Source organism: Melospiza melodia, chromosome 6 (genome assembly GCF_035770615.1).
Source record: "Melospiza melodia melodia isolate bMelMel2 chromosome 6, bMelMel2.pri, whole genome shotgun sequence".
Taxonomy (NCBI): Eukaryota; Metazoa; Chordata; class Aves; order Passeriformes; family Passerellidae; genus Melospiza; species Melospiza melodia.
Genome location: NC_086199.1, coordinates 31,832,180 through 31,847,561, shown reverse-complemented (window position 1 = coordinate 31,847,561; position 15,382 = coordinate 31,832,180). Strand labels below are relative to the sequence as shown.

The 15,382-nt window shown below is 37.6% G+C and overlaps 2 protein-coding genes across 2 annotated transcripts in view; one reads left to right on the top strand and one right to left on the bottom strand.

Moving 5' to 3' along the window:
- Positions 1-3,235: 3,235 nt before the first annotated feature.
- Positions 3,236-6,049, top strand: LOC134419781 (fibrinogen-like protein 1-like protein). The gene is made up of 2 exons (XM_063159393.1): positions 3,236-3,383; positions 4,842-6,049. Exons 1-2 carry the CDS (start codon positions 3,236-3,238, stop codon positions 5,540-5,542), a joined length of 849 nt encoding a protein of 282 aa, XP_063015463.1. The 3' UTR covers positions 5,543-6,049.
- A 2,683-nt stretch (positions 6,050-8,732) lies between these two features.
- CHRM5 (cholinergic receptor muscarinic 5) overlaps positions 8,733-15,382 on the bottom strand; it is a 48,383-nt gene continuing 41,733 nt past the window's right edge. The window contains exon 2 of the mRNA XM_063160516.1: positions 8,733-14,126. Coding sequence (XP_063016586.1) covers positions 12,457-14,043 — 1,587 coding nt within the window. The 5' untranslated portion in view covers positions 14,044-14,126 and the 3' untranslated portion in view covers positions 8,733-12,456. The remainder of the gene's footprint in view (positions 14,127-15,382) is intronic.

The window sequence follows — 15,382 nt, the reverse complement described above, 5'->3', positions numbered from 1 at the left end:
TCAGAGTGTATCTACAAGGACAGAGTGGAAAAGTACCTTCTCCTCCTTTTTCTTAGCATACTATTTCAGCAAGATCTGTATATGTTCAAAGCAACTTTATATTTCATAAGTTATCATACAGTATTTTCATGGCTTAGACATGGCTTGTAATACTTAGTACCAGCCATAAATTAGATATTGTCAAACACATAAATATCAGAAGTTCCCTGAGCTTCATAATGCTAAAGAAGAGAATATGTATTCTTAAACTTTTCCCTGTAGCTCTACTACTGATCAGTGTCATGGAGAAGATACTGTTCTGACTGTCTGTGGACATCCTCCTGTGTAATAGATTGCTTTTACTTTAAAATGGAAGAGAAAGATCACTGAGTTTTAAATGTTACAAGCAAATATTTCCTAAGACATTTGCTATGGGTATTGATTTAATTGTACATGAAATACAAATCCTTGCTGAAGATGAATTATTGAAGAACAGAAATTATGACTTGATATGAATTCCAAAGTAGAGCTTGCACAGGTCTTAAATGTTCCATCAATTTTAGTTGTGATTTGTTTCAAGGATGGAATCTGATCAAAGCAGGTTGCAGGGTGGATGAGGGAGCTCAAAATCTTAAATGTTGTCTAATCTTTGAAAGGGTAAATGTAGATAAGACATCATCTAAAGGCTGTGCAGACAGACAGTAGAACTTTCAGATACATAGGTGCATAGCAATAATTAATTTATTTAGTTCATGACAGTTTTGATCTGAGTTAATGTTAACTGATTCTTGTTATTCCACATAAACTAAAATAGAAAACTGTTGACCAGCCTGATCTGGTTTTGTTTGCTGTATTTTTAGAGCTCTCAGACACTGTTTCTGATTCATTCACATTAAAACATGAAGTAACAACATTGTTTATAGTTGGGTTGCTCTTAATACTTAAAAATCAAATAATTTCTGTGCAATTTAAATGTGACTATATTTCAGTAGAGCTTTGAATTAATTCATCTATGCAAAATGGCATAGTAAATTTTAGCATCTGCCTGTGTCTATTTAAGCAACATAAATAATTCACTGAACTAAAATTTCTTCATGGTTCTCCACTACTATTGGTTCATAAAGGAAATTTAATTACTATGTCATTTTAATAATTATGGAAGAACTTTGTACTTTATAATTCATGCATACTTTATGGCAAGTATATGTCAGAGCAAAGTCCAGCAGATTAAGCACAGTGTGAAATAAGGACTATGCAATTTTGCTGCATTTGAGATAGCACATTGGATCTGATTTATTCACCTGGACTTAAGTAGCAGGCAAAGTACAACTGTAGAGAGTGAGCTCATTTGTGTTCTTGGCCAGTCTTCACTTGAAAGAGGTAAGGTGTCTGCCCAGTGCTGTGTTCCTTGGGTGCTTTCTTAATAATTTTTAATATCAATTTTTATTCTGGAATTAAATTGATCTTTAAATCAATTTTCAATGTTTATGCATAAATATAAGTGAAGAAAAAAGACTGATATTCAAAAATACTAAAAGAAAACCAAAACAGTTAAAAAAACCCTCCAGATCCAAGTTCAAATTTCATGAAAATCAGGATTTGGGCTTGTGGGTTAGGGTTTGATTTAAAGTAATTTATAATTTAATACTTCATAATAACAATAATAATCAAAGCTTTCAGGGAAGATGATACATGACAGTAGAAAACACAAGTATAGCAGAATTTAAATGCTTAAAGGGAAGCACTGTGCCAAATTTCATAGAATGTGATTTTCCAGTTTATTATGATTCCAATGTCAAATGAACAACTTTACATGAAATGGCAAATTATATTTTAATCTTAAATCATAGTTATTACTGAATAGTTTTAGGTGGAATAGAAAATTCTGGTTTGCTGGCCTTGTGTATGGTAGGTAGAAAAATTAACTCTCAAAACTGAACTTTATTGCAATGATTTATCTTGGACATTGAAAAAATAATACCCTGAATTTTTTCACTCTGGAAAACTGTTTCCTGAATCTGCTAAGTCATTAGATTATAAGGAATGTGGCTTTGTTGCAATATAAGGCACTGTGGAGAAGGGTGCTGGCCTCTGCAGACTGTGCTGACATTGGCAGGAAATAAGCCCTGACCAAAGAGCTTTTCTGGTAGATCTATTTTCTGCCTTCAGCAAAGCCACTGTGGGGAGCCCAGTCCTTAAAAAAAACTTTAAAAGAGCATTAAAAGAGTTTGATTTGAGTCTAAGTAAATATATCATTTGAGAGCATAGGAAACATTTGTTTACCTGATTCATTCTAAGCTGTTGTTGACAGAAACTCCTCTTCAGAGAATCTGGGATTTGCCTAAGTGAGGACCTCAAGATTTAGTCCAGTAATACCCTGAGCCTTCTTCTGTACTGAATGAAGTATTAATGTACCCCAAAAGGTGGATACATTTTGGTGAGCCTTCTTCTGTACTGAATGAAGTATTAATGTACCCCAAAAGGTGGATACATTTTGGTGAGCCTTCTTCTGTACTGAATGAAGTATTAATGTACCCCAAAAGGTGGATAAAATGAGGCTCAAAGCTGTTTCAATTCAGTATATTGAACTTCAGGGTTTTGAAGAGGCTAAAGAAAGTCCTTTTTTTTTTTGTCTACTGAACTTTTTTTAAAAAATCTGATTGAAACCTGTGACCTGTTACTTCAAGCTGTAGACAGAAATTCACAACATAGCATAGTTCAGGTTGAGTTCTCCAGTGCATGGAAACCTTTCCAGCACTAGGAAAGCCTAGTCTGAGTACTGTTTGAGCTACAGACAGTCAGCAGAGCTAATGTTACTGCTTCTGTCTCTTTGACCATTGATGTCTCTATTTCACTAAAGTTTGGATTCAGGGAATAAGAAAAATTTAACTCTGATAATTAAAAGTTGTGCTTTTTCTTTAGTCATTACATTACTCTTGATGGCTTTTTGCCACACTCAAAATTGCATTATGTTTCATTGCCTAGCATGGCACAAGGTGAGAGATGTTCTAAGTGATTCAGCACAGCACTCTGTCAGAGAAATGAATGATTTGCCAGAAATGAGACATGAGGAAAGAAGAGATCCTTCAAAAATGGGAGAAGCCAACTTTGACAGATGCTTTCTGTATTGAAGCTCAGTATTTCAAAAGCTTTCTCCTTCAGGACTATTGCACTAGAAGCCATAACCATTGCCATGTTCAGCTCCAATCTGTGTTTCAGCTCTGCATTGCTGCAGGAGGAGTGCCGCAGAAGGACGATGCCGCTGAGGAGCTCAGCAGGATTGGTGCTGCTCCTGCTCTCTCAGTGCTCTGTGTCCCTGGGCTCCAGAGAGGCACTGGGCCTGGCTAATGCCCACCTCCTGCCCCAGAGGGACTATGAGAGACTGGGAAACGCCCATCAGAAAGGTACTCATCAAGGCAGACAGTGATTTGGAAGTGTTCTGTGCATTACTTTATTGCTTTGCTGTAACATTTTCAACCAACACATACCAAAGCTAGCCCTGGAAGAATAATTTGCAACATGAACATGTCCTGCCACAGAGTCCTGAACCCATCTGTAGAAGTTGTTTTATAATGATCACTGAGAAGGGCAACTGCGAGGTTCCCTGTGTGTATTGTTGGCTTGAACATCACCATATAAATTACTTAAATAATCCTTCTATAATATCATGGCATCATATTTGGAGTCAGGTAGGCTATGTCTACCAGGAAAATGTAATTTTTACTGAATTTTTCTCACAGAGATAATAAAATTGTCAAGTTTTTATTAAATACAAATTACAAATATTTTACAGTCTAATGACATAAGGACATGCCTTTCAACTCTATGGAGAAGGGAGTGATTGCAATTCATAAACATATTTCTGAGTAACAGAACAATTAATGCCATCCTTCTCTACAAAAGGAATTCTCTCTCTATAAATTCATACATATGTAAATGTATATTTAAATAAATTATGTTCTGGCTCTTAAGAAGCTTGAGAATCAATTGTAAAATTCAGAGCACTGTGCTGCAGTCTCAGAGATGCTTGATATTATACTAGAGCAAGACGTTACCTTATAAATATGTTACATTTAAAAAATACCAGTAAATATTTTAGCCCAATAGAGAGGGTCAACCCAAGCCTTATATGCCATTTTTGTTACCCTCTGAGTCTACTGGATGAGCAATAAAATGGAAAAGCAGTTTCACCCATCTTCCTGATGCTGGTGTTCAGCACTGAACAGAACTGTCGTCCTGACTACAAATCCATTATGAAATTTAGCCTGGCATTTGAGTGAAAAGAATTCCTCCTATGAAAATCCTCAGATGTTTATAAGCTTTATGTTAACAAGAAATATGCTTTAATATCTCTCTATCAGTGAAAACATGGCATGCATTTCAGAATTTAACACAAGGATGTTAGAGGTGCCTGAAATATAAATTGGTTCAAGAGAAATTAATTTGTTGATTGAGGAAAAGACCAGGTCTAGCTATCAGTTGTCCTACAGATGGCACAGGGAATTGCAGACTTGCTGAGTACTCAGTCTGGAAGAACACTGGTAGAAAAGGAATGTACACAGTTTTTGGCTTTTCAACCACATTTCTGTCAAAAATACAAAATCATACTTCTGTTGTATGACAGAGTAACAAACCATTTTTTGAATTTCTGAATATTTCCTGCATGTTCCTCCCAGAAATCTTCCCCCTTTAGCTGAAAAAATGGCCATCAGCTGCAATGAAGTCAGTCAGTTTCCAGTCTAAAGAGAGTCATTCAGTCACTCTAAAGGACAGAGTTCAATTTCTGAAATTTACTATTTGAACAGAATTTACTTTAATTTTTTTGTGTGTGTTTGTTTTTTCTTTCTTTTTATTTTACTCAGACTATCCTAGGGATTGCTTTGAGATTTTAAAGCACTCCAAAGGAAATTCCAGAGATGGCCTTTATATTATCCAGCCAAAAGAAGAACCAATTGTTGTCTTTTGTAACATGCAGGATGGTGGCTGGACAGTAATCCAGCACATTACAGCCAACAGCACTGTCGACTTTGACAGGACTTGGCAGGACTACAAATATGGATTTGGCTCTGTTGATGAGAACCACTGGTTAGGAAATGAGTACATGCATCAGTTAACTGGCAGCTCAGTGCAATACATACTTGGAGTTAAACTTGTGAATCTAAATGCTGAAGTCAAATGGGGACAGTATGAGCCATTCCAGATTGAGGGGGAGGAGTCTCAGTATCGCATCAGGGTTGGCCTTTACAAAGGCAACGCCACTGATGCTCTGACCCTGGACACAGAAGCTTATCTCCATGACAACCAGAAGTTCACCACCAAGGACAGAGACAATGACAATTACTTTATGAACTGTGCTAAGCTGGAGCTCAATGGCATTCCTGGGGGAGGCTGGTGGTACGATGCCTGTGCTGGGGCAAACCTGAACCGCAGGAACATGATATACTGGCAAAGAGACTGCAGCAAGCAACAGCCCTGCAAGTTTGCATGGATGATGGTCAAACCCATCGAGCACCACCAGTCATACCCTACCAAGGCCTGCCCCTGTCAGAAAGTTGAACTGTAGACAAGCCATGAGTATTTGACAGGAACATGGACTATTTCTCAAGTGACTCAAGTGGACTCACTGACTGAGTAATGGCCCTAAGTAACCACAGCTGGAAATTTAAATTGGGCCTCTCTAGGGGCTTTATGTTGACATATTGTCCAATACTGGAACATGTCACAGAAATTTGCCAACCACACAAGTGAGAAACTGTCAGAAACTGAGGCCTTTACCGCAAGATTTAAATAACCAGAAGATTTAAATAATTAATTTTATACTATTTTAGCCATAAGACAAGTCCGATATGAAATGCAGGATATGATGTCTTGTACAATATATACATGAATAAAAATGCATTTCAGAAGGTTTTGCACTGGTGTCAATGTTCATGACTGATTGCACATCTATAATTGCACATCTTCATATATTGTGCAGGGAGGAAATTTCCAGTTAAAGTGCTACATTTACAAAATGCACACTGAAGTGTATTGTGTACCATAGGACTCCAACAGGCCTTTTTTTCTAACTTTAGTGAATGGTATTTTAATATTTGAAATTGGAATTACCCTCATCTCCCATGGCTTCTTTCCCCTTTCATTGACTCTTCTTTTATCTCTACTTTTTAATGATCCCATATACAGTGAAGTATTCAGCACAGGCTTTTCTTTTCTGCCTTCATTTCAGAGCACTCAGCACTAATGGGATTGCCAGCTTTCCCATTTAAAGGCACTGATCCAAAGCTTACAACCCTTCTGAATTTTTCCCCCAAGAAACTGTGAATATACTTTTAAAAAGATCAGATTGATATTGCAATTGTTTATTTATTCCTCCATTTTTACCCTGAAGACTACTCCACTTTATTTACCTTTATTTGACTGTTACTTCTCCCTGTACCATGCTGTGCTTCAGTGTTTTTCTTTTTTTAATACCACTGTAAGAAAAGAAGAGAATGCTGCTTTATTTCACATTTAAGAGTTTCAATTGTTTTAGTACTCGACATTGACATCAATTAAACAGTGCCTTTTTTCTAACTATAAAATAAAACAAAGATAAATTATAAATTATTCTGTTTTAAAACAATAAACAAAAAGATTTAAAATTTTGTAACCTTGAAGATCTTGTTTTCTTTTACCACTGTTTGAGTTGCTTCACACAGTTCTATATCATTGGAATAACTGAATGACAACTGAAGAGTTTTTATTGTTGCATTTACAAAATGTCAGACTAATAATGAGATTATCATGTGTGGGTTTTTTGATATTTCAGTTACAGAAACTGCATCAACAGATCCTGTTGAATTCCTGCTTTTTAATTTAAAATACTATTTATAATTTTCATGAAAATTCCTCCAGAAAATAAATTCTACTGTGTTTTAAGAGGACCAAAACTGTCATGATTGCTTAAGATGAGAAACTATTTTGGAAGTAGAAAAGCCAAGAAAGCAAGTTTTAGTTTTCTTGATGCACTGCAGCATTTTCAGAAAGAGATACAGCTATGTGATGTGGGTGAGGCCAACACAGCACACATGCCAATTTTGCAGCATCTGATTTTTTCCCCCCCCTGAATCTGTGCTCAAAGACAGAAGTGTGACCGGAGAAGAAATGGTTAGTACCTGAATTGAGTTTATATCATTGAGTCAATGTAATGTGGGTTCTGCATAATTCCATCTCTATAATTCTATCATAATTCTATCCAAAATTGTGATGAGGATACAAGAAAATCACCTGAGTGCTGCCAGTCTCACATATTATATTTTGTTAGCTTTTGTTAGAATTCATGGCCATATAGCTAGATGTTCACCCACCTTCCAAAAATGTGTTTTAACAACCGTGACATGGAAGCGTGGAAGCCCACAGCTGCATCTGACCATCAAAGGCAGGCAAACTGCTCTGCAGCACACCCTGAGCTTGTCTGAGGGGATTTTGGGGGTAAGGACTCTGCAAACAAGCTGTATGAATAACTTGGGCACCAGCAGACCAAACCCAGCTGTCCAGGGCTGGAGGGACTCTAGTTACTACTTTAACTAGCTCTACAAACCTTTGCATTGAATTCCAGTAAAAAAATTAGATTTAAAATGTAATAAAAACTCATAACAATGACTACTAGCAAAAAAACCTGAAACATTTAATTGAACTCAGGGACTGAGCTACATTCCACACCTCTAACAAAACTATGGATGGAAATTACCACGGTGGCTGGGTTAGGGACTAACTACTGGATGAAAATAAGTAATATTCTAGAACATTCACCAGTGTGGAACCTTTAGAAGTAGACTAAACTTTACTTCATAATTCCTTAGCAAAAGACTATCTTAACTGAACAGATTTTTTTTTCTTCCGTTGCTGAACCTTGATCACCAGGTACCCAGAACAATGCTGAAGGCATCTGGCCTTCATCGCTGCATCAGTGAAATCACAGACTGAAACATGGGGGTTTCTATTCTACCCTCCCTAAATTCTTCTGCCAATCTCATTTCTCCTACACTCTCTCTCAGCCTTTCCTGATTTTACTGCCTCCTGCAGTATGGGAAAGAAGGAGGGTCTTCCCAGAAGTAGATGTGGAAACAAATTTATATGGTCAAATAATTAGCCTTCCAAAATGAGTAAGTATGACAAGATCTAGAGCAAAAGGTTCCAGCTTTAAGCACCTGTGAATGGGAGGCATGTTCCACTTTAAACATGCAATCTCCTAACAATAGCAGTGAAATAGTTTTTTTTAACCTCTTGTACTTTGCATTTCTCTGCATTTGTACTGTCAACTGCAGGAAATGTAAGCACACACTCACATTCAATACCACATTAATCAACTCAGAATTTGTTCACTATTTGTCTTTTAAAATAATTCAGTTTTCATATAAGAAAGTGCTTGCTTTTGTTTCTGACTTTACAGACTTCCAGGTAACCTTATTTTTTTTTTATAGCCATAGGTTTAAAAGTGGTTTTAGGGGCTAACTGACTAATGTTAATTTATTGATGCAATACGCTGTATCAAAAAATTGACAATGTTAGCTGTATGGCCTGATTTTCTCATGTCTTTTGTGTTTCAGAAGGCATCAGGCCACAGTCAGAGTGGGGGGCTACAGAGCTGAATCCAGCTGTGTTCCACAGCTGGAATCCTCCGCTGTACCCTCTCTCCACTCTTCCTCCTATAGCTACCTGGTGAATTGCACACTGAAGGAGGCCTTATGGACAGCACACACTAAAACAACTATCTGACCTCCACTACGTCTAGGCTGCTGCTGCATGTAAGGATTAAAAGATATTTCAGCTTCTATCTCGGCATGTTAGCCAGGAATTCAGTAAAAGCCTCCCCAGCTTAAGAGGTCCACTGAAACAGAAGCCATCAGCAACCAGGGTCTGGAGGAGGACCTGCTGAGAAGAAAACTTCTGAAGGATTTGAAATGTTTGGTTTATTTGAGGAGGACTGACTTCAGTGTATCAGCAGACATATGAAGAAACTAGTGACGTTTAGTGACCAATGGCAAAAATACTGAGTAAAAGGCAGTGTTTTTACAGAGTGCAACAAAGACTGAATTCCTTAGTTGTAAAAAAACACATTTACCAAGATGGAAAAAACAATTGTAACACCATCTCTTTCTGAAACCCCTAGTAAACACAGATTATCTCCTGTTTTACAACATGATGTTATCAATTTTAAACTGCTTTAACTGCTTATGGGGTAACTATTAATAAAATCATAAACAAGAAGCTTATTAAAGCTCAAGATTTTATGACACTCAATAGTCAAATGTTTGTGTAAGAATATTTCTTATGGAGCTCAAAAGGCAGTAATGGAGATTTGGGGGAGACCACATAAGAAACAGACTGGCCTCTTACTGACTTGCTGGTGGTGAAGCCAAGTAGTGAAGTGAAAAGACACCATATCATTTTCTACAGTTAAGGTTTAGCCTGTGTTTCAAAACAGAGAAGTCACTGACTACCCAGCAGCTGCAGAAGCATTACGTTTATCTACACACATAAATCATATTTGCAAAAAATTAATGTTGGTTGATAAATTATGGGGATCTGGAATACGTAGGGGTGCTGGCATATATGAAAAGGAAGAGATCAAAATCATATCCCTGTTTTGAGGGAAAATTCAATACTTTAAAATATAAAAGGCACTGGGTCTCTGAAAAGCTTAGTTAGGGATGTGTATTTATGCATCTATATTGACAATACATACATATCTATATAGATGTATGTATATGAAATTATGTGAAACCAAAATGTAGTTTTACAAAAAGCATTTCATTAGTCCATGACAATAATCAATTACAGAATCAGTAAAAATGTCATTAAAAGGACAGATAACAAGATAACAAGATTGTACTACATTGCAGAAGTCCCACAACACTTTTTAAAAAGGTACAAAGTACAACCAAGTACTAACAGATACTCTGATGAGGACCACATTTGTCCTTTTGAGGTTTTGATTTTTTTTTAAGAATAAGCATCCTACATAACAATAAAGTAACGCACACTTCTTCATATAATTCTTGATATTTACAATGTACTCCTGTGTGGCCATGTAATCTCTCACATGGTTAGGTGCTAGCAGCATAATTTGTGCACATATTTCACAATTACATTGAACCAACATTGTTGCATCCATCACTGGATATTCTAATACATTTACTGAGCAGAGAGTCCATAAATATTTACAGAACATTCTTGATTAACAAATTTCAAAACCAACAAAAATAGTCCATTTAATTCCAGTAAGAGCCAATGCTTCATTTCAGCAATAACAGTGCAGCTAGCATGAACTGTTACTACCTCATAAATTTTGTCTTTAACTGCAGCTTGTGCCCCCAGAGAGACACATTCATTTGCTAAAAATCAAACACAGTTTACTGAATGACTGGTCTGATGTAATATAAAATAAACCCACTCTAACAACTAGTTTGTACATAGTTACTGTACACAGGAAAAGCTCTGGATAGTGACAGAACAAAGCTGATGAAAGAGTTTTTATAAAGACCTCTGCTTTCCTTTCATAAGTAACCATATGCTGATGCACATACAAAATAAGAGGCCCAGTATGGTGTGTTACAAAATCAATCACGTGGCCTTAGAGAACATATTTTTGCATTAGTACACTGCTAATCTTTCACTGACAAAATTTTCTCCTGTGGACACTGGGGCTAAAAAAATGTTAATCACTTGTACTGTGATTGTTGACATGGAGGATTTATCTATCTGTAGGAGAACATCCTGATGGTATGATAACTTAATACGTTATGCAAACAATTTCACTGAGAGCAATGGTACATTCACGATGACTTATACAATCCCTGAAATGTGCAACTGGCTAATGTCACCACTGCGATGTCCTGCTAAAGTGTTCAGTAGATTTAACATGAAAATTGTCTCAAATATTCCAGAGTATCTCACTCAGAATTTTGATAGAAAGGCTAGAACTGAATTTGAACTTTGTGTACATATCTTTCTCATTCCTTCATAAACATTTTTCTTTAGTACTTACACACCTCATGACTCCTGCTGATGTTAACTTTGTTTTCTCAGGACCTTTTCTGAAGCTTTTTGTTTGTTCCCACCACAGGGAGGTCACCAGCTCCATTCCAAAAGCCTTCTGCTGAAGGCAGCCCCTTGCTTACCCACTCACTTGGTCAGTGCTGCAGGGCTCCTGTCAGTCTAACACAGACATCAGGAAGGCACAGATAGCTCAGCTTCGGCACCAAAAGCCCTCTCTAATCTCAGCCAATGGTCAGTCTTAGCTCATAACTAGGCCAGTACAAGCCAGTCCCAGCAGCCACAGCCACCAGGGGTGTTGACTTCAGCCACATCTGTACCACATGTGGTTTCGCTGGACCAAAAGAGAGTGCCTGAAGATAACTTATATTTCCATGCACCTGATGTTGACTAGTACTTGCAAAGCTACTTAATGACAAAGAATTCAAAGTGCTATTAATACTTTTACAGAAATATAAAAAAGTTGCTTAAAAAATCTTTCCTCTTTAAAGGATGCCATTTCTCTCACTATATATGGGTAAATGTTATGGAAACTTTTGGAGCAAGGTGTAGTGCAACAAAGGAGATTGCAAAAAAGACTTTCCTTGTGTTGTAGACAGACTGTGTCCATTATGCCATACAGTCAGTTCTGATTTGTACCCTTGTCACTGTTGAATAAAATTTCGTAATTTCCTTCAGAGGTACTGGGAACTGGAAAATTTCAGAGGTGTCACCATTTTTGAAAATGATGGTGACTTGCAGGATGGAACTGATATTGGGACTGGCTCCTTCATGTACAAAATACAATATCTATTTCTTCCACTATAAGCTCTTCCACTATGAGCCGTTCTTAAGTCTCCACAAGAGTCATCCTTAAAGTAGAAATTTTCTCAGTATTATGTCTTGCTATAATGTGTGTGTTCACTTGAAGTATTATGAATCTCCTTAACCACTTAGTATTGGGGATGACAGCATTTACCCTTTAGATAGTCCTTGTTTCATCTCAACAGTTTCATCTCAAAGCCTCAAAACAGAGGTAGCACAGGCTGCATTGCTTGGAACACTGAAAACTAAATAAACAATACACTAGCAAAGAACTATAGGAAGAAACAGTTCTGTTCTACAGAGAGACAGACTGAATGACCTAACCTGATGACTGGATGATCATCCCAGTCTAATTTCTAGTATATAGTTTACTCCACCTATTCTCAGGCTGAAAGAAAGGACATAAGACACCAAACATAATAATTGTAATGCAATTCTACTGCATAGTCAAAAACAACCTGTGTTGCTCATAGCAGCCACTGACATTTTTATCCCAAGCACACTACTTTCATGCAAAATTTAACTTTTCAGCAGATTTTTTTAACCACTAGACACAACAGCAATAGCTTTGAAAATACAGAATTTGTTAGGTTACATCAATATCTATATATCTCCTTATTTCTTATACAAGAACAACTATGGCAGTCTGGTATTGCCCTGCCAGTATAGTTTCTCTTCCACTTTTTTCTTTTTCCACTGGCAGAAAAGCAGCATCTTAAAAGTCTTCCTGAAAGTTTTATTACAGAGGGCATAACACATGGGGTTAACAGTACTGTTCACATAGCATAGCCAGTATCCAAGGTGCCACAGTGTCAGGGGGATGCAGTCAGAGCAAAATGTGGAGATCAAAACCATGATATTATAGGGAGTCCAAGTGATGATAAAAGCCAAAAGAATGGCACTTAAAGTCTGTGCCGCTTTGCGCTCCTTTATAAGAACCATGCGTTTCCTTTTGGTGATTTGGTTATTTATATTTGGATCCATGCTTTTGATGGAAGGGTCCTTTGACAGAGCAGCAGAACAAGGAGTTATTTTTACTTTTCGGCAACCATTGTTGGCTTCCTGCGTGCCATCAGCCTTAACCACCAAACGGAATTTATAGGCCACACATTTTTTACTTTTTTGTACGTGTTCTTTGGTAGGCGACAAAAAGTATTTCTGGTTCTCAAAATCACTTTCTTCAGGTTGGTCTTTGACAACAACATCTGTAGTCTCACTATACTCTTCTGCCTTACTTTTAGATGGACTTTTGTAAGTTACTTGGAAAACTGGGTCAGTGGCAAGTTTATCCTCGTCTTCGGAGGAGGCGTAGCTGCTGCAGGTGGTTAACTGGTCAGCCTTGGCCCAGTCCATGCACGTACTCGCTGCCTGGGAGGCCTTCGCCGTAGCTGACGTACTTCGGCTAGATGAGGACCACGAAGCCTGACACCCTTCTCTTTTGACTAAGTTTTGTTGCTTGCAACTGAAGCAAGACTTCAGGAGAGTTTTCTGAGGCTTTATTGTCTCATACTCTGCCACAGACTCTGAGCCCTGCAGTTCAGCGAGGTCCTTGGTGCGTTTCTCGGTCTCTTTGTAAATGCGGCAGTACAGAATGGTCATCACAGACACTGGAATGTAAAAAGCAGCAATTGCAGTACCAAAGGTAATAATGGGCTCATACAGAAACTGTATCTGGCACTCTTCAGGTGGTACTGTTCGTTCACCCACAAAATACTGCCAGCACAAGATTACAGGTGCCCACAACATGAAGGAAATCAGCCAAGCCATACCAATCATGATGCCAGCTCTTTTGGGTGTGCGTTTGGCCCTGTAAGTTAAAGGCCTTGTGATGGAAAAATATCTGTCAAAACTGATGACTAGGAGGTTCATTACTGAGGCATTGCTAGCTACATAGTCCAGTGCTAGCCACAGGTCACAGGCGAGGCTTCCAAGAGTCCAATGGCCTATGAGTATATAGGATGTGTAAAGGTTCATAGAAAATATCCCAATGATGAGATCTGCACAGGCAAGGCTGAGCAAGTAATAATTGTTGACAGTTTTGAGCTGACTGTTGACCTTAAAGGATATCATTACAAGAATATTTCCCACTATGGTTATTAAGCTTACAATTGCAGTTACAGTGGCAATAGTAATGACTTCCCAGAGGCTATGCCCTTCTAACTGCTTATGGTTGATGGATGAACTGTTTACAACAGTAGAATTGCTGAATAAATTGACTTCCATTCTTGTCCTTGGTGTGTTGTCATCGGGACCTTAGCACTGTTGCATACTGCTTTCTGTAGTCAGAAGCATCCTTTTGGAGATAGCTATAAAGATCAAAGGTAAAAAAATCAGAAAATTTAAGTAGCTCAATAGCACACATTTCCATTAGTTATTATGAAAACACTTGTGAAACAACTTATCACATTATTTGTGTTCTCTTTTCACATTTTGATTGCTATTTCTACAATTGTGAACATAACTAAAACACACAAATGTACATCCTAGGACAATGTGCTCTGGCATTTTATGACATTTCAAAATGCAGTCTAACTATTATTTCGTAAGACAGTCAACCACCCTAGCTCTTACATTTTGAGTATCTTAGGAACCCTCTACATATTCTCAAACACAGACATTTAAGGTTTTGCAGTAGGACAGTGAGTCACTGTGTTGTTTCATACAGTATTTAAAATGTATGCCAAGATTTCAGGAATGATCTTTCAAAAGTTGTAAAAATCACCAACAACAGAAGATGAGTAAGTGAATACTGGGGGTGCATGGGAGTTAGGAGCCATGCTGGCATGGTGACAGCAAGAAACAAATAGGTGTTAGAAGTGCTGAGGCAATGGAGGGCAATCTTTGAGCAAATGAAACAGGCCAAGAAGATATTTGTGGACAAAACTCAATCAAGAGATCTTAGAACAGAGAAGACTGATGGGGTTAAGCATTGAAGTACAGTCTGGGTACTTTGGATGAGTGAATGGCAGGACTGAGGATACAGAGGAGTAAACTGCAGAGGAAGAACCAGAAGACTGGTTCTGGTAAAAAATGAAAATTTAACAACCCATTTCAAATACCAGTTTGAAATAATACTTGCATAAGCAGCAAAAGGTGAAAACAGGACCACTCTATTAATGCATACATGCCACTGACATCCATTGCTTTCTACATTCCTCACTGCTGTTTCTTGTGCCAGTGAACCGGCATTAGGCAAAATTTCTTTCAAAGATACCTGCTGGGTTTTTAGTAATTCCATCACATCAGGTGATGCTACTCACTTACTTGACACTTAGTCTCACTAAACTGTGTAATTTTGAAATAGTCAAATAGTATTCAGTTTTCAAAGTCAGAAATGAAAGCTAAATTATTAACAGATCTTTCTACTGGTGTTTTTAGCCTGTATAAAACTGGTATGATCTCTTTTTCAAAGCAGATATAGGTTCAGCTAAAATTATCACATGAATGACCTATTAAAGTCTATTTCTAAGTCTTTAAGATTCTCTCTACATCAGATCTCTATTATATGGTCCTCCCTATCCATTCACACCACTTCTCTGTGTTTTCATCTTTCATCCTAACT